Source organism: Rhinoraja longicauda, chromosome 8, assembly GCF_053455715.1.
Source record: "Rhinoraja longicauda isolate Sanriku21f chromosome 8, sRhiLon1.1, whole genome shotgun sequence".
NCBI classification, from domain to species: domain Eukaryota; kingdom Metazoa; phylum Chordata; class Chondrichthyes; order Rajiformes; family Arhynchobatidae; genus Rhinoraja; species Rhinoraja longicauda.
Window position 1 is genome coordinate 9890523 of NC_135960.1, and position 27252 is coordinate 9917774.

A 27252-nucleotide genomic window follows, 5' to 3' on the forward strand; every position below is an offset into this window, starting at 1 on the left:
AATGAGGTAGATAGTAGTTCAACACTGCTCTCTGGTTGTGGTAGGATGGTTCAGTTGCTTAATAACAGCTGGGAAGAAATTGTCCCTGAATCTGGAGATGTGCGTTTTCACAGTTCTATAATTTTTGCCTGATGGGAGAGGGGAGAAGAGGGAGTGGCCAGGGTGCGACTCATCCTTGATGATGCTGCTGGCCTTGCCGAGGCAGCGTGAGGTATAAATGAAGTCGATGGAAGGGAGGTTGGTTCGTGCGATGGTCTGGACTGCTCCAACAATTAGCTGCAATTTGTTGCGGTCTTGGATGGAGCTGTTCCCAAGCCAAGCTGTGATACATCTCTGGTTTTTCTCTCTCTGAGTATCAGCAAGTCAGGCAGATTTATTTCAGATACCCAACATCTGTGCTATTTTGCACTTGGAAAAATTAAAGTAATCGTATTATTAGCATGAAAAAATTAAGTATTTAAATCGTGGCATTAGAAATGCAATTGAGGATCCTTACAAATGTACATTGTGAATAAAAGAAATGTTAGTCAAATAACGTAGTGTGAAATAGATAAAATCATAAGATAAACATAGTTGTACATTGTCTGCCAGTCATTGTAAAAACAGTAACCTTTCTCACCTTTATCCAACAATACAATCGACATAATGCCATGGACAAGCCAATGTGTGTACCCTGTTGACTGTCTATTAAATTGATTAAACATTTTGGATATTCCCTTCAGTTTCCCTAACCAGGTCAACAAACGATACTGTGTAGGAAGGAACTGCAGATGCTGGTTTACATCGAAGATAGACACAAAATGCTGGAGTAACTCAGCGGGACAGGCAGCATCTCTGGAGAGAAGGAATGGGTGACGTTTCGGGTCGAGACCCTTCTTGAAAATGAGAATCAGAGAAGAGGGAAATTCCGCATTATGATTCAAGGCACTACCTGAAAGCTTGACTAAAATCTTGCCTATGTGGAACCTTTGACCTTTGAGACACAACGATGGACGGTTTCGGGGAGAAGGCAGGAGAATGGTGTTGAGAGGAAAAATAGATCAGCCATGATTAAATGGCAGAGCAGAAGCAATGGGCCAAATGGACAAATTCTGCTCTTGGGTCTGATGGACTTGGTCAAACATGTTGCCTAGTAGAAACACACACTCTTTAGTTGATTCCATACAGTAAGCATAAGATGAGGGAAACCTTGATCCAGAAAGAATTGAATCAGGACTTTACGTGGGAGATATGGCTAAATATACTTCAAATGAAGAACAAGTCTGAAGAAGGGTCTCGACTCGAAACATCACCCATTCCTCTATCCAGAGATGCTGCCTTTCCCGCTGAGTACCTCTAGTATTTAGTGTCTATCTGCAGTGTAAATCAGCATCTGCAGCTCATTCCTACACAAGGCAAATACCAGTCTGTGACTGCGGTTATCCAGCATAATTTTTTTTAATTTTTTTTAATTTTTAATTTTTTAAAGCATATGTACAAATAATAATAAACAACAAACTGGTTATAGAATTCTTACATAGCTTCAATTTTAAATTTTTTAAAGAAAAGATAAAAATGAAAAGAGACTGAAAAAAAAGACTATAAACTAATAGAGAGAAAGCAAAGAAAAAAGAGAATTACAAATATAAAGATTATGGGGATAGATCCGGGAGTTGATGAGTATAATTGTACATCCAACCCTAAACTCAAGTTTTAACTTTAGTTTTAAATTTTAGTTTTGTGTCAAACCCATTTACTTTTTTAAAAATTCAATAAATGGAGACCTATCCAGCATAAATTTAGCAGTACATTCATCTGTTCTTCTGTCAGGAGATAAAAGGATGCCTCTCAGCCTTCTATCGGTGTAGATTATTTGTTACCTTACCTAGATATTAATTTGTAAAAGCTTCTACTAGTCGCAGGAAGGAATAGGAACAGCAGTGGAGTACATCCAATTGTTTTATACTCAAATCTCACTCTGGGGACCAACAATCTTCCAACTCAGAAGCAAGTGAGCTGCCTCTGAACTACGACTGACACAGACATTATTTTTTTTCCACTTGAAGGTAATCATCTTTTTAATCAGTGAACATTTAAATTGTCACTCATGTAGTTTCACTTGATTACCAATCAAATGCAAGTTAGTAAAATGTTAAGAACATTACTTCTCATATTAAATTCATTAAAACACTAAAACAACCACTTACTAAAATTTACCGTGACATTAAATGCTAAAATCATCTTCTACCTCATTTGCCTATATACAGAGATGATAATTAAGCTCCAATTTCGTAAAATATTGGTATTATACTATTACATAAAACTCCCCCATTTGAATCAGCCCACTACTTTACACATCCTTGCATATGTTTCCCCCTATTTAACTTTGTCACAAATGTATTAATTGTATTTGGTTCAACTATTTCTACAATGGTACATTTAAAATAATATGTTTCCATGCAATTCCTGGCTATAAACCCTCTCTTCGATTTCAGATTTCCCCATTATGAATGTTTATGTCTGCATTTGTAATAGAAACTGTCCGTTATTCTGTAACCTTCCAGTGACTTAGTTGTAGCACTTAATTCATTCAACTCGCAATTCCTCAAATAATACCTCAAAATAGTTTCAATATTCTTCATTTCCATTGCTTTTGCTGTTCATCATTTATTATATGAATTCAATGTGAAAGGACTCAACAAAGTGGATGTGGAGAGGATGTTTCCACTAGTGGGAGAGTCCAGGACCAGAGGCCATAGCCTCAGAATAAAAGGACGTACCTTTAGAAAGGAGACAAAGAGAAATTTCTTCAATCAGAAGGTGGTGAATCTGTGGAATTCTTTGCCAGATTGACGGATTCTTGATTAGCACGGGAGTCAGTGGTTATGAGAAGAAGGCAGGAGAATGTGGTTGAAAGGGAAAGATAGATCAGCCATGTTTGAATGGCAGAGTCGACTTGATGGGCCAAACGGCCTAATTCTGCTCCTAGAACTTATGAACTTATGAATTATGAAAGTAGAGTGAAAGAAATAGCAACATGGGCAGCATCACTATTTGATGAGTGAAATGGCCTCGTCAGCATCAAAATAATTATTCTAAATAGCTAAAAAATAAAGCTTACAAAGTCATTGATTAATTTGAGTACCAGAGTTTCTTCATTCAAAAGAATAGAGTTGCCCTTGGTCGAGCTGGAATAGGACAAGTTGGACTGTAAGGGATACGCAGAAAGTTTGCTCTAACTTGATCAGACTATCCTTGATCGGACTTTACTGGCTCTACCTTGCATTAAACGGTATTCCCTTGTCATGTATCTGTACACTGTAAATGGCTCGATTGTAATCATGTATTGTCTTTCTGCTGACTGGATAGCACGCAACAAAAGCTCTTTGCTGTACACGTGACAATAGACTAAACTGTAAAACTGTAAACTTAAAACTCAATGGCGTCCAGATTTTGGAGATCAGTCAAGTAGATAAGGTCATAAGGTCATGTGATTGGAGAAGAATTGGGCCATTCGGCCTATCAAGTCTACTCCTACATTCAAACATGGCTGATCTATCTCTCCCTCCAAACCCCATTCTCCTGCCTTCTCCCCTTAACCCCGGACACCCGCATTCATCACGAATCTATCTATCTCTGCCTTAAAAGTATCAATTGGCCTCCACAGCCTTTTGTGGCAAAGAATTCCACAGATTCACCACCCTCTGACTAAATAAATTTCTCCTCATCTCCTTCCTAAAGGAATGTCCTTTAATTCTGAGGCTATGACATCTAGTCCTGGACTCTCCCACTAGTGGAAACATCCTCTCCACATCCACTCTTTCCAAGCCTTTCACTTGGGGTAAAAAGCTGTGCCACACAATTGGATTCTGCTTTCAAAATACAGTTGTCTAGAAACAAAAGCACTGCTTAAAAGATAAATAAGTTGGTAGTTAGTGAGATAAATATAACTGTACAGAGGTAGAATAGGCAGTAGTTCATTAATTATGACAGGTTGACAAGTTTTGTTACCCATATGAAAATTGAGCTTTCATACCTACACAAATTGCTAAATTTAAAACTAATTATTTCAGCACCTTTAACAATATTGTTTTCTCATTCTTGCACGATATGACAAGATACAGTTTAAAATCCAAGACAAAATCCAAATACCATTTATCACTGTCGGCATCACAGTTGCAGTAATAACTTGTATCTAGGCAGTTCCCATCCAATCCACATGTACATCTTTGGACTCCGATTGACGAACCACCCCAGTAAACTTGTTTTTCATTCGTTCTCCCGTTCCACCATGTAAATGGTATTCCATCTGGGGAACGTAAAAAAACAGCAAATTTCAGTAACAATTCCAGTCTTGGACCAGAGGTCATAATTGGTTAGTCCCGTATGGGTCCGCACTTGTCCAGTATTAGGCCCGGGGGGTGCTGTAGGCCCGGACACTAGGCCCGGACACTGTAGGTCCGGACACTATAGGGCCGGACACTGTAGGCCCGGCCCGGGGGCCGCTGTTTGCCTGGACGGTGTAGGCCCGGAGGGTGTAGGCCCGGACGGTGTAGGCCCGGAGTCCTCTGCGCAGCCTAACGAAGGTTGGGTAGCAACCCGCCTCCCAGCCCAGGCGGCCGCCATTGGCGGAGCGAGAGCACGCGGCCGCTGGCTGGGTGAGGTCACGTGGGGTGCGGGGTGGTGATGTCACCTTTTGTCCCTTATTTGGGAGTGAGAAAGTTGACAACCCTAACCACATGAACTTATGAACATGATAACAGCTACAATAAAACTAGGCCTGTATTTGCGCAATGTAGGTACATCGTTAATTTTAAAAGGCAAACTACTCTGAAGAGCTTTACACAAACAAGTTCCAGTTTTCAAGTCACAGAAGTAGAGAATCTGTATTATAATACGTTGGGGTAGAAGATATGTGTAGGAAGGAACAGCCGATGCTAGTTTACACCGAAGATAGACACAAAATACTGGAGCAACTCAGTGGGACAACTCAGTGGCAGCATCTCTGGAGAGAAGGAATGAGAGACCCTTCTTCACTCTGAAGAAGTGTCTTGAACCGAAACATCACCCATTCCTTCTTTCCAGAGGTGCTGCCTGTCCCGCTAAGTTACTCGAGGATTTTGTGTCTATCTTCGCAGTAGAAGATAATCTCTTAAATTGTAGTTTTTATTTATTTTAATGATAGGATATTGTGGTGTGGAATAAGTCAAAGAAAGTGGTGCTGAGCTAAGTGGGTCTAAGAAGGGTCCCGACCTGAAAAATCACCCATCCTTTTTCTCCAAAGCTGCTGCTGGACCCATTGAGTTTGTGACCAGCACGTTGTGCCTACCTGAGCTAACAGATCCAGCTATAATTTCATTTAATGGTGGATAAATAATGGTGTATCTGTGGAATTCATTGCCACAGATGGCTGTGGAGAACAATTCAATGGGTATTTTTAAGGTGGAGATTTACTGATTCTTGATTAGTACGAATGGCAGGGGTTATGGGGAGAAGGCAGGAGAATGGAGTTGAGAGGGATAGATCAGCCATGATTGAATGGCGGAGTAGACTTAATGGCCTCATTCTACTCCAACAACTTGTGAACAGTAAGCCTCGGGAGTTGAATGAGAAGGCAGCCTAGAAGATGCAAGAGAGGGGAGAACTGGAGATGGGGCCTCACAGTTCTCTCACAATGCAGAGGAGGACGTTGAGAATATCAATCAATATGCAACACGATGCAGCCCAATTTTAATGCAAGCTTCATTGCCTTCCTATGAGACTGTGATTTTCACCACGTCCATAGTGCTACTATTTTCTGTATAATGTGCACTTGAAAATAAAACCCTTTGATTTTGCTCTACTGATCTTTTATTTAAAATTTTAATCTTTCTTTCCTTTAGAAGGATTTTTAAAATTCGTTTTTGCTTGCACATTAAACAGTGTTCAAGCATTTCCTTGCGACCTTCTGCTTTAGTCAAGGGGTAGCTTCCCTGCATAGAAAGCAGCTTTACAAGACAAGGTAGAAATTATGACACTCCACTCAAAGTAGGGGCCCAACTGGTTAGTCTGAAAATAAATAGATAATGGGATGAAAAGATCAAATAACTTCACATCAAAGATCCATGTCCATCATTATTTATATTAATGTGCTGTCAAAAGATAACTTCACAGAGTGTAACATCAGTGATCAGTTCTATTCCTAACATGAAGAAATTTCTAATAACTTATTGATTCAAGACACACTTTAGTAATTCCTTCTGTTTCTTGCAAATATTGCTCTGGTGAACATAAATCATATTGATTACAAATCGTGGAAAGACAAGGGTCAAATCTGCGAGAGACACGAAGAAAGGATTCAGTACTAACTTTACTGAAGTACTGCAAAACAAACTCAATTTCCACAAAAAAAACATAAGATAGACACAAAATGCTGGAGTGACTCAGCGGGCGGGACAGGCAGCATCTCTGGAGAGAAGGAATGGGTGACGTTTCAGGTCGAGTCTTCTTCAGACTCACAAAACCTTGTTCCTTCCCTACGGCCACAACACAAAGATATTCCTTGTGGTTCTGAAGATGCTGACATTTCGGGTCGAGACCCTTCTTCAGACTGATCCGACCCAAAACGTTATCCATTCCTTCTCTCCGGAGATGCTGCCTGTCCCGCTGAGTTACTCCAACATTTTGTGTCTATCTTTGATTTAAACCAGCATTTTCCCGACACATCTATAAGAAATGTGCAGGAGAGGGCAGCAGATGCTAAATAACTTTCACCGAAGATGGACACAGAATGCTGGAGTAATTCAGCGGGTCAGGCAGCACCTTTGGAGAGAAGGAATAGGTGATGTTTCGGGTCGAGACCCTTCTTCAGACAGAGTTAGGGGAGAGGGAAACTAGAGGTATGAGAAGGTAAAGAACAAATCTGAGCCGACACCGATGGCCAAAGAGCCCACACTGCCCTCTCTCTCTGTCTCTCCCCCAATCTAGTCGTTCTCCTACTTATACTGTTCGTATCCCCTCGTTATTATCTCATCCACAGCCAACAATGGACCTTTGTGGGTTTTTTGACCATTGGTGCCGCCTCTGAATTGGTCTGTGCCTTGTCGTACCTCTAGCTTCCCTCTCCCCGACTCTCAGTCTGAAGAAGGGTCTCGTCACCTATTCCTTTTCTCCGGAGATGCTGCCTGACCTGCTGAGTTACTCCAGCAGTTTGTGTCTATCAATAAAAAGTGCATAGAAACATAGAAAATAGGTGCAGGAGGAGGCCATTTGGCCCTTCGAGCCAGCACCGCCATTCATTGTGATCATGGCTGATCATCCACAATCAGTGACCCGTGCCTACCTTCTCCCCATATCCCTTGATTCCGCTAGCCACGAGAGCTCTATCTAACTCTTTTAAATTCATCCAGTGAATTCTGTGGCAGAGAATTCCACAAATTCACAACTCTCTGGCTGAAGTGTGCAAAGGTTAAAAACATTTCATGCTTTGAAAGGGTGAATAGTGTAAAATATGATTATAATTCGAGAGACATTAATAAAATATTTTTAAAAATTGATATTTGGTAAAAATTGAAAAAATTGGTGAAAAATATAAAATCGCCCCCCAAGAAGCAATTTTTTTTTTTCGATTTAGAGATACAGCGCGGAAACAGGCCCTTCGACCCACCAAGTCCGCGCCCCCCAGCGATCCCCGTACATTAACACTATTCTACACACACTAGGGACAATTTTTATATTTACCCAGTCAATTAACCTGTACGTCTTTGGAGTGCATGCCAAGACATATTTAACTGAGCAAGCTGATGCAACAAGGGCTGAATATCCTTACTCTTTACGAGTTAGAACATTTTGAGCCATGGACAAGCAATCTTACGGCCATGTGCCACAAGGATATTTGCTTAATTCATAGACTTATCACCTTGGGATAATTCTACGAATTAGACAAAAAGTCTTGTGGTGTTTGGCCTACCTTGAGCTGTTACTCAATAATATCATGGGGGAATCTGTGAAATACCTTTCAATCTCTAGGTTCATTCCATATACCTTGCCTAACAAAAATGTAACAATATCAATTTTGAATGCTTTGAAAGTGTCAGATGATTGATCTCCAGAATTACTGCACAGACGGCAGCCATTTAGCTCATCAAGTCTGGACCAGCTCTATACAAGAGCAATTTAGCTTGTCTAATTATCCTGCTCTCTCCTATCATTGAGTTAAAGTCATAGAATCATACAGCACAGGAACAAGCCCTTCAGCCCAACCAAGGTGCCCCACCTATGTTAGTCCCATTTGCCCGTGTTTTGCCCATATCCCTCTAAACCTTTCCTCTCCTCCCCTCCCCTTCCCAGATCTCCCTCTATCTTCCTGTCTCCCCTATATCCTTCCTTTGTCCCACCCTCCCTGACATCAGTCTGAAGAAGGGTCTCGACCCAAAACGTCACCCATTCCTTCTTTCCTGAGATGCTGCCTGACCTGCTGAGTTACTCCAACATTTTGTGAATAAATACCTTCGATTTGTACCAGCATCTGCAGTTATTTTCTTATATTTCCTATCCATATATCTGTCCAAGTGTATTTTAAATGTTGTTATTGTACCTGCTTCATTTACCTCCTCTTGCAGCTCGTTCCATATACACGCCACCGGATGTGTGAAAAAGTTGCTCCTCAAGTTCGAAGAGTCGTAGAGTCTTAAATCATCCTGCACCTTCTTTCTACCTGTCAATTCTACCAACCACTATAATTGAATTTGCCTCCATTACACTCTTTCCAGGGACTAGTTGCCATATACAAACTGTTTTCCCTCAAGTCAAATTTGGTTCTCCCGCCAAGGACTTCCATTCCAAGAGTGCCTCAGTGTGGCAGCCAGTAGAGCTGTTGCCTCACTGCTCCAGTGACCTGGGTTCGATCCTAACCTCCGCCTGTGTGGAATTTGCATGATCTACCCATGGCTGCACGAGTTTCCTCTGGTTTTCTCCCACGTCCCAAAGAGGTATGAGTTGGTAGGTTATTTCACCACTGTAATTTGCTCCTCGTGTGCAGATGAGTGGTCAAATTTGTGAGAAAATGATGGGAAGAGAATGATGCATTCAAGAGAGAGCTAGATAGAGCTCTTAAGGATAGCGGAATCAGGGGGTATGGGTAGAAGGCAGGAACGAGGTACTGATTGAGAATGATCAGCCATGATCACATTGAATGGCGGTGCTGGCTCGAAGGGCCGAATGGCCTCCTCCTGCACCTATTGTCTATTGTCTATTGAATGCACGAAGGGAAAAAAATACGGTGCGTGTAAATCGGAGGTAGACACAAAAAGCTGGAGTAACTCAGCGGGTCAGGAGCATCTCTAAACAGGTACAGGAGGAGAAATTTAAGCCACATGAGTCCCGATCTGAAACATCATCTGACCATTTCCTCCATGGATGTTGCCTGACCCATTGCGTTCTCCCAGCACTTTCTGCAAGTATTAATAGTGCTTGATAGTCACCACAGACGTGGTGGGCCAATGGGTCTGTTTTGTGCTATGTGGCTCTGTGAGAGCTTAAATGCTTCCGATTAACGTCTTCCTTAATGGGAAGAAATCCAGTCTGATAATATGTGTGGGAAAGAACTGCAGCTGCTGGTTTAACTCGAAGATAGACATAAAATGCTGGAGTAACTCAGTCTGAAGAAGGGTCTCGACCCGAAACGTCACCCATTCCTTCTCTCCAGAGATGCTGCCTGACCAGCTGAGTTATTCCAACATTTTGTGTCTATCTTCAGTCTGATAATATGTTTGAGAGATGGTCGTTGAAGTGGAGATGGTCGAAAAGTTCAAATTCCTTGGAGTAAATATCACCATCAACTTCTCCTAGACCACCCCATATTGAAGCAACGGCCAAGAAAGCTCACCAATGCCTCTACTTCCTTAGAAGGCTTAGGAGGTTCAGCATGCCCCCAATAACACACACCAACGTCTACAGATGCGCCGTAGAAAGCATTTTATCGGGATGCATCACAGCACGATTTGGGAACAGCTCCACCCAAGAATGCAAGAAATTGCAGCAAATTGTGGACGCAGCCCAGACCATCACACAAACCAACCTCCCTTCCATTGACTCCATTTATACCTCACGCTGCCTCGGCAAGGCTAGCAACATAATCAAGGACGAGTCGCACCCTGGCCACTCCCTCTGCTCCCTTCTCCCATTGGGCAGAAGGTACAGAAGTGTGAAAACGCACACCTCCAGCTTCAGAAAATGCTGGAGTAACTCAGCAGGTCAGGCAGCATCTCAGGAGAGACGGAATGGGTGACGTTTCGGGTCGAGACCCTTCTTCAGACTGATCTCGACCCGAAATGTCGCCCATTCCTTCTCTCCTGAGATGATGCCTGACCTGCTGAGTTACTCCAGTATTTTGTGAATAAATACCTTCGATTTGTACCAACATCTGCAGTTATTTTCTTACACCTCCAGCTTCAGGGACAGTTTCTTCCCAGCTATTTTCAGGCATCCGACCACAAGCAGACAGCAGTGCTGAACTTCCACCTACCTCCTTGGTGACCCTTGGACTATCTTTGTTTGGACTTTACTGGCTTTCTCATGCACTAAAAGCTATTCCCTTCTCATGTATCACTGTGAGTGGCTCGATTGTAATCATGTATTGTCTTTCCACTGACTAGTCAGCATGCAACGAAAGCTTTTCACTGTACCTCGGTACATGTGACGATAACCTAAACTGAAAGTGAAACTAAAGTGAATCTAATACTACACTAATAAAACCAGTGCTTCTACAATTCAGACGTAGAAAGCGACAAAAGATTTACATCCAACATGTAATACGATACGATACGATGGAACTTTATTTATCCCAGGAGGGAAATTGATCTGCCAACAGTCATAAAACACAAGATACATGAAGCATGAAATTAAAGTGACGAGTGGAAGGATTGGGGATGTGCAAAGATTGTGGAGAGGGGGGGAGGGGAGTACGTCTACCCCATGACAGAAGGGGGAGTTGTACAGTTTCTTAGCCACTGGGAAAAAGGATCTCCTGTTGCGTTCTGTCCTGCATCTTGGTGGGTCCGGTCAGTTGCTGAAGGTGCTCCTCAGCTTGACCAGTGTGTCATGGAGGGGGCGAACTGCATTGTCCAAGATGCTCCGCAGTTTGGAGAGCATCCTCCCCTCCAAGACCACCTCCCATGAATCCAACTCCGCCCCCAGGACGGAGCCAGCCTTCCTGATGAGCTTGTGAATTCTATTGGCGTCCGCGGCCTTCGCCCTGCTGCCCCAGCACACGACAGTGAAGAGGATGGCACTGGCTACCACCGATTAGTAGAACATCTGCAGCATCTTACTGCAGATGTTGAAAGTGCGGAACCTTCTGAAAAGGTACTCTGTCCCTTCTTGTACAGGGCCTTAGCGTTCCTGGACCAGTCCAGTTTACTGTCCAGGTAAACTCTGAGGTACGTACATAGTTAAAAAATGTACATAGTATGTACATAGACCAGTTAAAAAATAAAGCAATATACAATACTGACATTAATAAACTACCATGTTCTTTAAGCTACATACATATATTAAACGTTATGATTTCCCTGCTTGTCCTGTGATCACCTATCGCCTATCCCAGACCCCCAACAACCCTCCTCCAGTTTCTTCTGAACAAGCCTAAAACCCTCTGCTCAAAAACTATCATTTTGACCTGCCATATATTCCAGCTGCGTGGCATTGACACTCCCTTGAACAGCCCATTTTGCTCAGCCCTTAATGTTCTGTTCTCGAGGGAACCTATTCAACCCACCAATCTAATTTTAGGCACATTTTTTGCTTGGTAACATTCTGCTAGAACTGTGCTGCACATCCTTCAAGTACTATACATCATCTAACAGTGTGATGCCCAGAAATGAAAACAGTCCTCTCCCTGCTGTTTCAATTCTGATGGTATTTTTAGCAGCCAACAGATGCAGTCAAGGGAGTCCAGGGTCTAGTTTAGCTTAGGTTGGAGATACAGCATGGAAACAGGTCCTTTGGCCCACGGAGTCCGCACAAACCCCCGATCACCTCATACATTAGTTCTCGTCATCGTGGCTATCCCTCGAGGTCGACGTTCCGATGTCAGAATGAAGATGCCTGTGCGTGTGTTTGTTTAACGTGTATTTGATGTTGCACTCCAAGAAGCACACGGTCCTTCACAAATCAATCAACTAATTCCAATGGCAAGGGAACCAAGACGATTGGAGCTGATAGATCTGTTGCAGCCTTCATCCGCCTTCACAGCCGTTGAGTTCAAGATAGCTTTGCCCGCCTGGTCCGCCATTGAGGTCTTGTGCGTTGGATCGTTCTTAGTCTGGACCCTCATCCCCGACCTTACCGCCATGGGTGGCCCTACCAGAAGCTAGTGCTTCCAACGGCATCGGTCTCGGAATCATGGGGGCACGCAAGCCTCTTCACCACAACAAGGTGAACGATCCGAAGAGGACACTAGTTCTATCCTACGCACGAGGGACGATTTTCGGAAGCCAATTAACCTAGAAACCTGAATGTCTTTGGAGTGTGGGAGCACCCGGAGAAAACCCATGCAGACACGGGGAGAACATACAAACTGCGTACAGACAGCGCCCGTAGTCGGGAACGAACCCGGGTCTCCGGCACTGTAAGGTAGAAACTCTACCGCTGGTACACCGAGTAGTCGAAAGTGTTTAATTGTCATATGTACCAACAGTGGATCAATGAAATCCTTCCTTGCAGCAGTATTCATAGCGAGGGGATTTGAGTATAGGAGCAGGGAGGTTCTGCTGCAGTTGTACAGGGCATTGGTGAGACCACACCTGGAGTATTGCTTACAGTTTCGGGCTCCTAATCTGAGGAAAGACATTCTTGCCATAGAGGTAGTACAGAGAAGGTTCACCAGATTGGTTCCTGGGATGGCAGGACTTTCATATGAAGAAAGACTGGATAGACTCGGTTTGTACTCACTGGAATTTAGAAGATTGAGGGGGGATCTTATAGAAACTTACAAAATTCTTAAGGGGTTGGACAGGCTAGATGCAGGAAGATTGTCCCCGATGTTGGGGAAGTCCAGAACAAGGGGTCACAGTTTAAGGATAAGCGGGGAAGTCTTTTAGGACCGAGATGAGAACGTTTTTTTTCACACAGAGGGTGGTGAATCTGTGGAATTCTCTGCCACAGAAGGTAGTTGAGGCCAGTACATTGGCTATATTTAAGAGGGAGTTAGATGTGGCCCTTGTGGCTAAAGGGATCAGGGGGTATGGAGAGAAGGCAGGTACGGGATACTGAGTTGGATGATCAGCCATGATCATATTGAATGGCGGTGCAGGCTCGAAGGGCCGAATGGCCTACTCCTGCACCTATTTTCTATGTTTCTATAACAGGCCTGTAAATGCAATGCACACAGGCAGTGTATAATAAACAACAAAAAACTAAACTCAGAATAAACTTAAACTAAGCTTTCCCTTTGTTCTTCCATTGTGTTCTACTCTTAATTTATTTCTAAGGCTAATATTTCCAGTGGTGGGACAGTCTCGGATCAGAGGGCACAGCCTCGGAATAAAAGGACGCACCTTTAGAATGGAGATGAGGTGGAATTTCTTTAGCGAGAGGGTGGTGGATCTGCGGATTTCATTGCCGCAGATGATTGTGGAGGTCAGGTCACTGAGTATTTTTAAAGCAGATTGATAGGTTCTTGTCGAAACAAAGAATTGCAAATGCTGGTTTATACTAAAAGACAGCTCATAGTATGATGTGTGGAGCCTTTGCTTTGTCAAGACATAAAATCAATCAGATGACTAAAGAGATTAATTTATCAAATCCCTATGAGTTGCAGAGGTCGGAAGTCTACACCAGCTTTCCCACGATCTTGAATACAACACAACACAGCAAGGTTTTTGCAAACATAACATTAGAAAGGGCGGCGCGGTGGCGCAGCGGTAGAGGTACTGCCTGACAGCACCAGAGGCCTGAGTTTCATCATTGTCAAGGCCCCTGCAATCTCCACTCTTGCTTTCCTCAATAACCTGGGATAATTCGCGTCAGATCCTGAGGATTTGTCCACCTTAATGCTGAAGAGGCTTAACACCTCCTCCTCCTTAATCTCAAACGGCCCTTGTATGTTATTATTCTCTGCACTGATCTCACTGTCCTCCCCGTGTCTTTCTCTGGTGTAAACAGATGTAAACACATGTTTAGTTCTTCGCCTACATCATCAGGCTCCAAGCATACATTCCTTCCTTTACCCTTAGGCGGTCCTACCCTTTCCCTGGTTGTCCTCTTCCTTTTAACAGGAATAAAAATGCTTTGGGAGATTGCAAGAAATTTCAAAGAGTTGTGGATGCCGCTCAGTACATCACATAAACCACCCTAGTCACAAAGAGCTGGAGTAACTCAGCGGGACAGGCAGCATCTCTGGAGAGAAGGAATGGGTGTCCTTTCGGGTCATCGATCTCCAGCTTTTTGTGTCTATCTTCGGTTTAACCCCAGCTTTTTGTGTCTATCTTCGGTTTGACGCCAGCATCTTCTCTCCAGAGATGCTGCCTGTCCCGCTGTTACTTCAGGTTTTTGTGTCTATCTTCGGTTTAAACCAGCATCTGCAGTTCCTCCCTACACATAAACCAGCCTCCCTCCCATTGACTCCACCTGCACTTCACAGTGCCTTTGGAAAGCAACCAATATAATCAAGGACCACTCCCACCCTGGCTATTCCCTCTTCTCCCCTTTCCCGTTTGAAAGAAGATACAAAAGCTTGAAGGTGCACGCCTCTAGACTCCAGGACAGTTTCTCCTCACTGTTAGCAGATTCTTGAACACATCTGCTATAAGCAAACAATGTATTTCTAATCCACCTTGTTGCATCTCATGTCCTGTTTTTATCTACACTTTCTCTGTAGTTGTATAACTAAATTCTGCATGGTTTGCTTTATTTATGTATTGATGTTTTATTGAGATAGCTCTGTTGCGTGACAACATGAAACCAATACCAATGTCCATATTTTCTTACAGCACATGAAGATTATCTGACTCGTCAAACCTAAGCCAGCTCTCAGAGTATTCCTATCAGGTCCATTCCTCCACTTATTTCCCTGAAATCTCTCTCTCACGTGCCAGTTACATAGAAACATAGAAAATAGGTGCAGGAGGAGGCCATTTGGCCCATTCGAGCCAGCACCACCATTCATTGTGATCATGGCTGATCATCCACAATCAGTAACCTGTGCCTGCCTTCTCCCCATATCCCTTGATTCTACTAGACCCTAGAGCACCATCTAACTCTCTTTTAAATTCATCCAGTGAATTGGCCTCCACTGCCTCCTGTGGCAGAGAATTCCACAAATTCACAACTCTCTGGGTGAAAAATTTTCGTCTCACCTCAGTTTTAAATGGCCTCCCCTGTATTCTTAGACTGTGTCCCCTGGTTCTGGACTCCCCCAACATTGGGAACATTTTTCCTGCATCTAGCTTGTCTAGTCTTTTTATGATTTTACACGTCTCTATAAGACCCCCTCTCATCCTTCTAAACTCCAGTGAATACAAGCCCAGTCTTTCCAATCTTTCCCCATATGACAGTCCCGCCATCCCAGGGATTAACCTCGTGAACCTTCGCTGCACTGCCTCAATAGCAAGGATGTCCTTCCTCAAATTAGGAGACTAAAACTGCACACAATACTCCAGATGTAGTCTCACCAAGGCCCTATACAACTGCAGAAGGACTTCTTTGCGCCTGTACTCAAATCCTCTCATTATGAAGGCCAACATGCCATTAGCTCTCCTCATTTCTGGGCTCTGAGCAAAGTGGGCCATTCAATGCCTGGGTGCTCTGGGCAATGCTAGAGAGTAGACACAGGTTATCAGATAATTATTCCCAGCTCCCATCCGTGACGCAACTCCCACATCACTAATGGCAGAATCTATTGAATGGCCTTCTCAGAATCTATAGAATCCATAGAACTACAAAGTCCTGCTTAATCTTCCAAGGGATGATCTATGAAAAGAATTCACCCCTTCTCCCCTTGGGTGGCACAGTGGCGTAGCAGTAGAGCTGCTGCCTTACAGTGTCAGAGACTCGAGTTCAATCCTGACTACGGGTGCTGACCGTACGGAGTTTGTAAGTTCTCCCTGTGACCGCGTGGGTTTTCTCCAGGTGCTCCGGTTTCCTCACATACTCCAAAGATGTACAGGTTTGCGGGTTAATTGACCAGTAAAAAAATTGTACATTGTCCCCAGTGTGTGGGATAGTGTTAGTGTATGGGCTGATCATTTCGTCGGCGCGGACTCAGAGGGCCGAAGGGCCTGTTTCTGTGCTGTATCTCTAAAGTCTAAAGCACCTTTCTGCATAAAAAGGTATCAACCTTTGCACCTTTCCCATACTTACAAACTATTGCCCTATCTCCATTTTCCTCTCTTTGTCAAGCATCACTTTACAGAACCTCACTTTGCAGAACTAACAATTGTGCATCGACTACAGTCTATTAAAATGAATCAAAAGTTAATGCGCATTGCAATGGGGTAAAAATAAATGTTGGTTTTATTTTCACTTTTAAATCATTATTGACGTTCAAAGGCTGATTTGAGAGAGAAAAAAATACACACAGATCAAATTGACCTGACTTACTGGCAATCAATAGAGCTTGGTTGCAAATGCATGGCTGTGACTATAACATTAAATGGATTAAATACCTTATTGCACACACTTCTCGTTCCACGTAGCAACTAAATGAAATAAACCAAAGATAGAAAGCGTTTCGACTTATCCAACATTTACGGTATTTGAACACAAGTTGTGTGATTAATGGACAAAGATTATGCTTTAATTGCTAAATACTTACCTGCGTGTTGAAACGCAGAATTATGCAGCGCAAGAGGTAATGTGGTCCATTGTGAGGTTATGAGTCTGAATATAAGGAGCTTTGGGAGAAGGCTGAAGCAATGGAATTAATTCTGAATTGCTCCAGCAATAAGAAGATGCCAATGCAATGGTTCCCAAGTGGTTGACAGTCTAGGGCTAGTTTTGTTCAAGTCAATTTAATTCAATTCACCAGTCTTTTCCCTGGAAAAAATATTTCTTTAGCATTATTTGATATACTTCACTTAGAAAAAAAATCACAGGGTGAGCTTCCACCATCGAAGGATGTATAGGAGCCAAAAACTGTTACATCCAGGTTCAAGAGCAGCTTTTTCCCTGCAACCATCAGGCTATTAAACATAGAACATAGAAAATAGGTGCAGGAGTAGGCCATTCGGCCCTTCGAGCCTGCACCGCCATTCAATATGATCATGGCTGATCATCCAACTCAGTATCATGTACCTGCCTTCTCTCCATACCCCCTGATCCCTTTAGCCACAAGGGCCAGCAACACAACAACCTCCAAATAAGCTCTGCTTCTTCTTCTTGCGTTTCAGGCAGCAGAAGGAGCTACATCGACCTGGAGGCACTGTTTTTGTCTTCGCACTATTACTGTTATTGTTTTTAACCTGTTCAGTGCCACTTGCGAGTATTCTCGGGTCATGACCAATAGTGAAAAAAAGCTTGGCAGTGAACAGGTTAATCAGTATTTTTTTTTTTCTGTAAAAAATGTAAACATGGATATCAGGGCTTGTTCCACATACCCACCACTCTCTGTGTGAAAAACATGCCCCTCAGATCTCTTTTAAATCTTTCCCCTTTCACCAATGCCTGCTAGTGTTAGACTCTCCTACCCTGGGGAAAAAAGACTATGACCGTTCACCTTATCTATGTCCCTCATGATGTTATATACCTCTCTATGGCCACCCTGCCTCAGCCTCTTCTGCTCAAGAAAAGAAAACCCTCGTCTCGTAGGGTCTCCACCCGAAAGGTCACCCATTCCTTCTCTCCAGAGATGCTGCCTGTCCCGCAGTTACTCCAGCTTTTTGTGTCGATCTTCGTTTTAAACCAGCATCTGCAGTTCCTTCCTACACACCCTATCTATCCAATCTCCTCATAGACCAAGCCCTCCCATCTCAGTGACATCCTTGTCAATCCTTCCTGCACCCTTTCCAGCTTTAATGAAATACAAGTACTTCCTACAGCCAGGTATTTATTCACAAAATGCTGGAGTAACTCAGCAGGTCAGGCAGCATCTCAGGAGAGAAGGAATGGGTGATGTTTCGGGTCGAGACCCTTCTTCAGACAGGGTTACCTTTATCCTACAGCCAGGTAATCAGAACAGCTCTGAAAAATAGTTCGTTAAATGTCTGGGCCACATTAGCAATTCCTTAACACGATCTTTCTGTCTGACTTCGACATAGCCTGTCATAAAAGTTTGACGTCAACGTTCACCTCTCATTATTCCCCATTTCACAAAAATGCCAATTAAAAGCAATTGTGATTCCACAAGTCATTGAGACATGAATCACTGTTGATAAACTGCAAAATGATGACCACAATAATACTGAACCTGTTGACCCATCTTTCATATGTACAGATGGTGTCGAGAAGTTTATTGGAGAACTGCTGAAAGGAAACAGCTGACCTCATATCAATTTTATCCATATGTTCTGATTTATAAATAACGTTTGATGATGCAGAATATTAATAGCGCAATAATTAAAGTGTGGGAAGATACTGCAGAGGCTGGTTTTAACTGAAGGTAGACACAAAATGCTGGAGTAACTCAGCGAGATAGGTGCATCTTTGGAGAGAAGGATTGGGTGACGTTTCGGGTCGAGACACTTCTTCAGACTGAAGGAGGGTCTCGACCCATAACGTCGCCCATCCCTTCTCTCCAGAGATTCTGCCTGTCCCACTGAGTTACTCCAGCATTTTGTGTCTATCTTCGCAAAAATTAAAGTATTTGGAATGAATCCAGTTCCAAAACACAGTTTGTGATCGTGTCAGTTGACCTCATGTTGAAAGATAGGTTATAACCATTAATTAACTGGATTTCTCAGCTGTCTGAATTCTTAAATATTTTGTCCTTGGAAAATGACTACAAGGACAATGCTAGGATTTACATAATCTTTAATGGAGCTTTGTGATGTCTTTAGGGATTAAATAAATGTCAAGTGTCACTCATGCTTTGTTCAGATGCATTTAGCGTTATTTAAACTGGAGAGTCAATTCTAAAATCATTTGCCAAGCGATTGTTTGATCCAATTTATGAAGCTCGTTAAAACGACAGTGACTAGAAATGTACCCCCAGTCATATGTGATAGATGCACAGTGTAATAACACAGTCATGAACTGTGTCATATACTTAGTCATGGAGTCATACTGTGTGGAAACAGGCCCATAGAAACATATAGAAACATAGAAAATAGGTGCAGGAGGAGGCCATTCAGCCCTTCGAGCCAGCACTCATAGCCCTTCAGCCTACTTGTCACGGCGACCAAGATGCCCTCTCTACGCTACCAACCCGCCCGCATTTGGTACATATCCCTCTAAATCTTTCCTATCCATGTACCTGTCAAATGTCTTTGAAATATTGTTACAGTACCTGCCTCAACTACCTCCTCTGGCAGCTCATTCTATAAACACACCACTATCTCTGTGGAAAAGATTTCCGTCAGGTTCCTACTAAATCTTTCCACTGTCACCTTTAACCTATGTTGTCATAAGTTCATAAGCCACAGGAGCAGAATTAGGAAATTTCACCCATCTAGTCTATCCTGCTATTCAATCATGGCTTATCTTTCTTTTCCTCTCAATCCCAATCTCCTCAACATAACCCTTGACACCCTTACCAATCAAGAATTTGTCAATCTCCGCCAATATAAAAATACCCATTGATGATCTCCACAGCCATCTGTGGCAATTAATTCCACAGATTCACTACCCTCTAAGTAAAGATATTTCGTCGTCAGAATGCCCGAGAGTCCACTGCCAAAACAGCTTCTGTATGGAGAACTGTGTCAGGGCAAGTGCTCAGTATAAGGACAGAAGAAACGGTTTAAGGACTGCCTCAAAGTGTCCCTCAAAGTCTTGGACATCAACCTCAGCACTTGGGAGTCTCTTGCTCTGGACCGTCCAACCTGGCGTAGCAAGCTCACCACAGGAGCCCGTGCAGCAGAGAACAGACGCACTGCAGAGGCCTAGAGGAAACGCACCGCGCGCAAGACCCGGGCTACCTCCACTTCCACTGCAGCACCCATCCACTTGTGCCCTACGTGTGGGCGTGCCTTCCGGGCCCGGATTGGCCTCACCAGTCACTTCCGGACCCACAGTCACCAACCCTCCAACTGAAAGTGAAGTCATGGTCATCTTCCAACCCGAAGGACGAACAACAACAACATTTCTCCTCATCTCCTTTCGAAAGGTGTGTCCTTTTATTCTGAGGCTCTGCCCTCCGGCGCTAGATTCCCCCCACTACTGGCAATATCCACTCTGCATCCACTCTATCCATTGTGTAGTTCGTAGTTTTCCGACTCTAGGTAAAAGACTTTGTGCATTCGCCCCTATCCACTCCCTTTTTCCGTTCAAAATTCGGTTCCAAGGAAATCAATAGAACCAACTTTCACACTTGGCTTCAATATGTATTTAGCAATTGCAGCCAAAGACAAATTTCTATTCTGACATTAAATCTTCATCCTGGAATTTACAGCTGACATTTTCTAAAAGAGCTAACAAATGAAAATGCAAACATTTTGTTTAACTAACACAGATTTGGGGGAAAACTCTGCCCCCACTCCTGTGGTAAAAGCAGAAACAATGTTGGCTTCATGTTTTGGCACAGTGGTGCAGCGGTAGAGCTATTGCCTTAAGCGCCAGAGACACGGGATCGATCCTGATCACGGGTGCTTGCCGTAGAGAGTTTGTACATTCTCCCCGTGACCTGTGTAGGTTTTCTCCAGGATCTTCGGTTTCCTCCCACACTCCAAAGACGTACCGGTTTGTAGGTTAATTGGCTCGGTATAAATGTAAACTATCCCTAGTGTGCGGGGATCGCTTATCGGCGCGGACTCGGTGGGCCGAAGGAACTGTTTCTGCGCTGTATCTCTAAACTAAACCTTTGTTTCTTGTTTGTCTTTCTATATTGAAACAAAACAGCAAGTTCATCAGAAGAATATTTGATAATGGCCAAAGCAAGCTATACTAAGTTTGTACAATTTGTTAAACCCAGCTTAACATGGCTCAAAGTTTGGTTTTCTTAATGTGAATAAAACTCAAATGAATTGGAGTTTGTTCAAAGAGAATTATCAAGCACAATTCAAAGAGATGGTTATCTACATTATGGAAAGGGACATAGAATAAATATTTTCAATATAATACAGTCAGAGAGAGTCCATGATCAAGGGTTTTAAACATTCTAAAGGACATGCCATTATTTAATTATAAATGTCATCAATATCTTCAACACCTAGGCACGATTTATTGACGCTGGGCAATTTCAAAGTGTGGGATTCATGGCAAAGCAAAAACAAAGAAAGACAAATCTACCTTCTATCTCGCACAAAAACCCAAATTAAAACTTGTGTAGTATTCATAAGTCTTGAACAAAACTGTGAGTGTTGATAATGTTTTCCCTGCATCGATTTGGCACTGTTATTAATTTAAAAGACAAGCATGAGAAAATGTCCACACAAAAGACTGCAGGTGTTGGAATCTGGAGGAAAACCACAAACTGCTGGAGGAACTCAATGGGTCAGGCAGCATCTAGGGAGAGAAATGAACAATTGACATTGTCGGGACCATTCTTGTTACTATGTTAAAGGTGCGGATGCAAATAGAATGTTCAGTTTAGTTTATTGTCATGTGTACTGAGGTACAGTGAAAAGCTTTTTTTGCAAGCTAACCAGTCAGCAGAAAGATAATACATGTTTACTGTTATGGGAATAGCACAGTACCGGGGATATATTACCCATGAGGCTGTAGCCAGAGTGATCCTGGATTAAAATGGCTGAACCCCAGACTCGAGTGTAAAGCCTCTGTTAATTAGTTGTGTAGCTGTACTGTAGCAGGTTACAGAAAGGAAACACACTAACAAAACATGGTGTCAGATCGGGGCCTGCTTCAGGATCAATCGAAAGGACGACAGCAGATGACGTTTGTGAGTAATTACTGCTGAGAGACGACTGTGGGGCCTACATTGTTTCCATTGATAGAGGGGCGGATTTATCAGGAAAATGGAGCAGCTGAAGCCCCCGAGGCAAATGAATTTTGAGGCAAGGGACCTGCCAATGGAGTGGAGACAATGGAGGGAAGAGTTTGAGCTCTATGTTGATTTGAGCATGGAAGGGAAGGAGGACAAGAAAATGAGGAAACTGCTAATGTACCTAGTTGGACCGCAAGGGAGAGAGCTCTACCAGACGCTCGAGACACGGACGCCGGAGGGCAACGTACAAGAGGTTACGCTAGCGCAGGCACTCGATGCTTGCGAAAAGCATTGTCAACCCGTGAGGAACGAGACCGTCGACAGGTATAGATTCTTTATGCGGAGCCAAGAGAGAGGGGAGACTTTTGATTCGTTTTTAATAGAACTGAAGCTCTTGGCAGCTCATTGCGGTTTCAGAGAGTTGAAGGATTCACTGATACGTGATAGAATAATATGCGGCATAAGGGATGACATGCTGCGGGAAAGACTTCTCCGAGAAACCTCACTTGACTTAGAAAAGAGTGTGAAGGCATGCCAGTCTTCGGTGCTGGCCAAGGGCCAGAGTTGATGTCCTGGTAGGGGACCAGCGACAAGATGTTTGTGCAGTGAGACATGAGGGGAAACGATACCAGCCAACCATAGAGTGCAAATACTGTGGATACAAACATGAGAGAAAGAAGGAGAAATGTCCGGCATATGGAAGGGAGTGTTTCAAATGCCATCAGAAAGATCATTTCGCCTCACAATGCATGGAAAAGCAGGGGCAGCAGAAGAAAGAAAAGAAAGGGAAAAAACCTGTGCATGCAGTGGTGGAAGTGGAGAGTTCCAGTGATGAGTATGATGACAGTCAAGAGGTTGATGAAATTCACACAATGGAACTGCAACCAGAAGCAGGAAAAGCAGAAAGTGTGCACAGGGTTGAGGAGACTCAATTCCCAAAGAAAATCTTTGCGACCATGATGCTGAAAGGGAAGGAAGTAAAATTCCAGGTGGACAGTGGAGCCACATGTAACATAATTCCCAAGATGTATGTAAAGGATGTGGATGAAACCAAGCAAGTATTGTCCATGTACAACCCACACACCATGGGTATCCAGCCTTGTGTGTGTAGAAAAGCCCAATGGGAAGTTGAGAGTGTGTTTAGACCCGAGGGATCTGAACAAGGGGCTTAAAAGAAGTCATTACCCAATGACGACGATCGAAGATGTCCTCACCGACTTGAATGATGCCATGGTCTTTAGCACGTTTGATGCCAAGAATGGGTTTTGGCATGTGGAACTGGATGATGAGAGTTCTCAGCTTACGACATTTAACACACCATATGGTAGATATAGGTGGAGACGCCTGCCGTTTGGTCTGTCCACGGCCCCTGAGGAGTTCCAGCGACGACAGAACCAAGTGCTGGAGGGCCTGGAAGGAGTGAGGTCTGTTGCTGACGACATCCTAGTGTTTGGGAAAGGAAAAACGGCAGAGGAAGCAGAAAGAGACCATGACAGGAAGGTTAAAGCTCTGATGGAGAGATGTCGTGACCGTCACCTGAAGCTGAACATAGAGAAGGCAAAGCTGAAGGTGAAGGAAGTCACTTTCATAGGACATAGAGTCTCTGCTGCAGGACTGAAACCAGATCCAGGGAAGGTAGAAGCAGTGCTACAGATGCCTAACCCAAAGGATGTCCAAGGAGTTCAGAGATTTATTGGCTTTGTTAACTACTTGAGCAAATTCCTTCCTGGATTAAGCGGTGTATGTGAACCGCTACGCAAGCTGACGCAGAAGGATGTAGTTTGGTGGTGGGCACAGGTGCATGACAGGGCGGTGATGGACATAAAGAAGCTAGAAGAGAATGTCTGCACTGGCCCGAAATGAGTGCAGAAATCAAGGACTTCATACAAAAATGTGCGGCATGTCAAGCTCAAGGGAAAGAGCAACCAAAAGAAACGCTGCATTCCCATGAAATTCCAGAGAGACCATGGGCGAAGGTGGGTGCAGATTTGTTCCACTTGGATGGAAGGAACTATTTGATCACTGTGGACTATTTCTCAGGATATTGGGAAATAGACTATATAGAGAAAACACTGGCAGTGAATGTCATCCATAAAATGAAAGGCCAGTTCGCAAGATATGGAATACCAGATCAGCTCATCACAGATAATGGGCCACAGTTCACAGCTGAGGAGTTCAAGAGTTTTACCAAGAAGTGGCAGTTTGAACATACGAGCACATCACCCTATTATCCACAGAGTAATGGAAAGGCGGAGAGCAGTGTGAAAGTTGCGAAGTCATTGCTGAGGAAGGCTAAGGCTGCCGGAGCTGACCCTTACCTGAGCCTACTAGCTTTTCGCAACACACCAACACCTGGCATGAGTAGCAGTCCAGTTCAAAGATTGATGAACAGACGTACCAGGACCATTCTACCGACTACTCGGAGGCTGCTCAAACCTGAAATTCCAAAAAAAGTAAGAGATGAGTTGAGAGCAGCTAGAGACAGACAAGCAGACTACTACAACAGAGGATCTCAAGATCTGATTCCCTTGAAAGCTGGCGATCCAGTTCGAGTGAAGCCGACCGATAATCGACATCAGTCCTGGAGGAAGGCTGTGGTTGTAGGCCGTGTTGCGCAACCCAGATCTTATGAAGTCAGAACCGAGGACGGCGTCATCCATCGTCGGAATCGGCGCCATCTGAGGAAGACCAACGAGCCATTTCATCGCGTTGATGTTGACCTAGATGACCTGGTGACGTTGCCTGAACCGGAGCGAGAAAATCGACCTATGAGCCGACCACAGGTCCCCAGGGAGCATCAAACCCTGACAACAAGATCCGGTAGATGCGTTCGAAAACCACGCTATCTGCAGGATTATGTGCCCACATAAGGATAGGGCCTGTACATGTAGTTGAATATAGATGTAAAGGATATTAGGTTATGTTTAAAAAGTTAATGTTATATTTTTGGTTATAGTTTGATATGCATTGTTTTATGTAGAAGTAGTGGTAATGGCTAATAAAACTGAATAAATAAAAAGGGAAAGGGAATGAGGAACCAGACATGTGTTGTTCAAAGTTTAGATAATTCCGAGCACTGAACTAAGATGCCATGGAAGAATTTAATTTATGGCTATACATGTAAAGTTCCTGTACATATCTGTTTTGTAAATAAAGGGGGATGTTATGGGAATAGCACACCCGGTGGTGCAGTACCGGGGATGTATTACCCATGAGGCTGTAGCCAGAGTGATCCTGAATTAAAATGGCTGAACCCAAGACTCGAGTGTAAAGCCTCTGTTAATTAGTTGTGTAGCTGTACTGTAGCAGGCTACAGAAAGGAAACACACTAACAAAACAATTACTATCAGTCCATATACAGCTTATAGATACATGACATTTAGTGCAAGGTAAAGCCAGCAAAGTCCGATCAAGGATAGTCAAACCGTCATCAAAGAGGTAGATAGTAGTTCAGCACTGCTTTCTGGTTGTGATAGTATAAGAAAATAACTGCAGATGCTGGTACAAATCGAAGGTATTTATTCACAAAATGCTGGAGTAACTCAGCAGGTCAGGCAGCATCTCAGGAGAGAAGGAATGGGTGACGTTTCGGGTCGAGACCCTTGTTCAGACTGATAGTTGTGATAGGATGATTCAGTTGCCTGATTACAGCTGGGAAGAAACTATCCCTGAAGCTGGTGGTATGAGTTTTCACACTCCCTATAACTTTTGCCTGATGGGAGATGGGAGAAGAGGGAGTGGCCAGGGTGCGAGTTGTCTTTGATTATGCTGCTGGCCTTGCCAAGGCAACGTGAGGTATAAATGGAGTCAATGGAAGGGAGGTTGGTTTGTGTGATGGTCTGGGCTGTGTCCACAATTCGCTGCAATTTCTTGCAGTCTTAGATGGAGCTATACGTAAAACAAGTTATGATGCATCCTGATAAAAGGCTTTTCCTGCTTTTATTCTCTCTCTGAGTATCAGCAAGTCAGTCAGATTTATTTCAGATACCCAACATCTGTGCTATTTTGTACTTAGATACGTTGAAGTAATGGTATTATCAGCATGACCTTTTGTCTGATGGAAGAAGGGAGAAGAGGGAATGGCCAGGGCTCATCCTTGATTATGAGGCGGCATGAGGAATAAATGGAGTCAATAGAAGGTTTGTGTGATGGTCTGGGCTGCGTCCGCCATACGCTGCAATTTCTTGCGGTCTTGGATGGAGCTGTTCCCAAACCAGGCTGGAACCATGTTGTTGATAAGTACATACCAACCATCTGTCCCAACATTTCATTCAGATAATGCACATATTATCTGTGAATTACATGGGATTAGCGTCATAGAGTCATACAGTGTGGAAAGAGGCCCTTCGGCTCAACTTGCTCACACCGGCCATCATGTCCCATCTACACTAGACCCACTTGCCTGCGTTTGGCCCATATCCCTCCAAATCTGTCCTATCATGTACCCATCTAACTGTTTCTTAAACATTACAATAGTTCCCGCCTCAATGACCTCCTCTGGCAGCTCGTTGCATATACCCACCTTTGTATGAAAAGGTTACCCCTCAGATTCCTATTAAATCTTTCCCCCTTCACCGTAAACCAAAGATACTAGAGTAACAAGGTGGACCACTCCATTGAAATCGCATATACTGAAGTGTAGTGCGCAAAGGAGCGGGACGGCCGCCATTTTAGTAGGCAAAATCCGCCATTCGCTATGCCTCTCGCAGTTTAATCAGTGTTTTGGGGGAACAGTATGTGTGATGATACCATTAAAATGCAGAATATATCTCATCTATCAATTCACAGATTTTTGCTATTTTTCTTTTTAAATGTTTCTGCAAGTTTCTGCCTACTGAAATGGCGCCATGACATACTACGGTTTTTAGGGTTGAGTGGTCTATCTTGTTCCTCTAGTACCTTTGTTGTAAACCTATGTCCTCTGGTTCTCGATTCACCTACTCTGGGCAAGAGACTCTGTGCGTCTACCCGATCTATTCCTCTCATGATTTTATACACCTCTAAAAGATCACCCCTTTTGCTATCATATCATATCATATATATACAGCCGGAAACAGGCCTTTTCGGCCCTCCAAGTCCGTGCCGCCCAGCGATCCCCGTACATTAACACTATCCTACACCCACTAGGGACAATTTTTACATTTACCCAGCCAATTAACCTACATACCTGTACGTCTTTGGAGTGTGGGAGGAAACCGAAGATCTCGGAGAAAACCCACGCAGGTCACGGGGAGAACGTACAAACTCCTTACAGTGCA

The 27252-nt window shown here is 43.6% G+C and overlaps 1 protein-coding gene across 1 annotated transcript in view; it reads right to left on the reverse strand.

Moving 5' to 3' along the window:
• Positions 1 to 27252, reverse strand: part of LOC144595738 (contactin-associated protein-like 5) — a 644436-nt gene that overhangs the window by 217299 nt on the left and 399885 nt on the right. The window contains exon 14 of the mRNA XM_078403317.1: positions 4132 to 4288. Within this exon, the coding sequence (XP_078259443.1) occupies positions 4132 to 4288 (157 nt within the window). The remainder of the gene's footprint in view (positions 1 to 4131; positions 4289 to 27252) is intronic.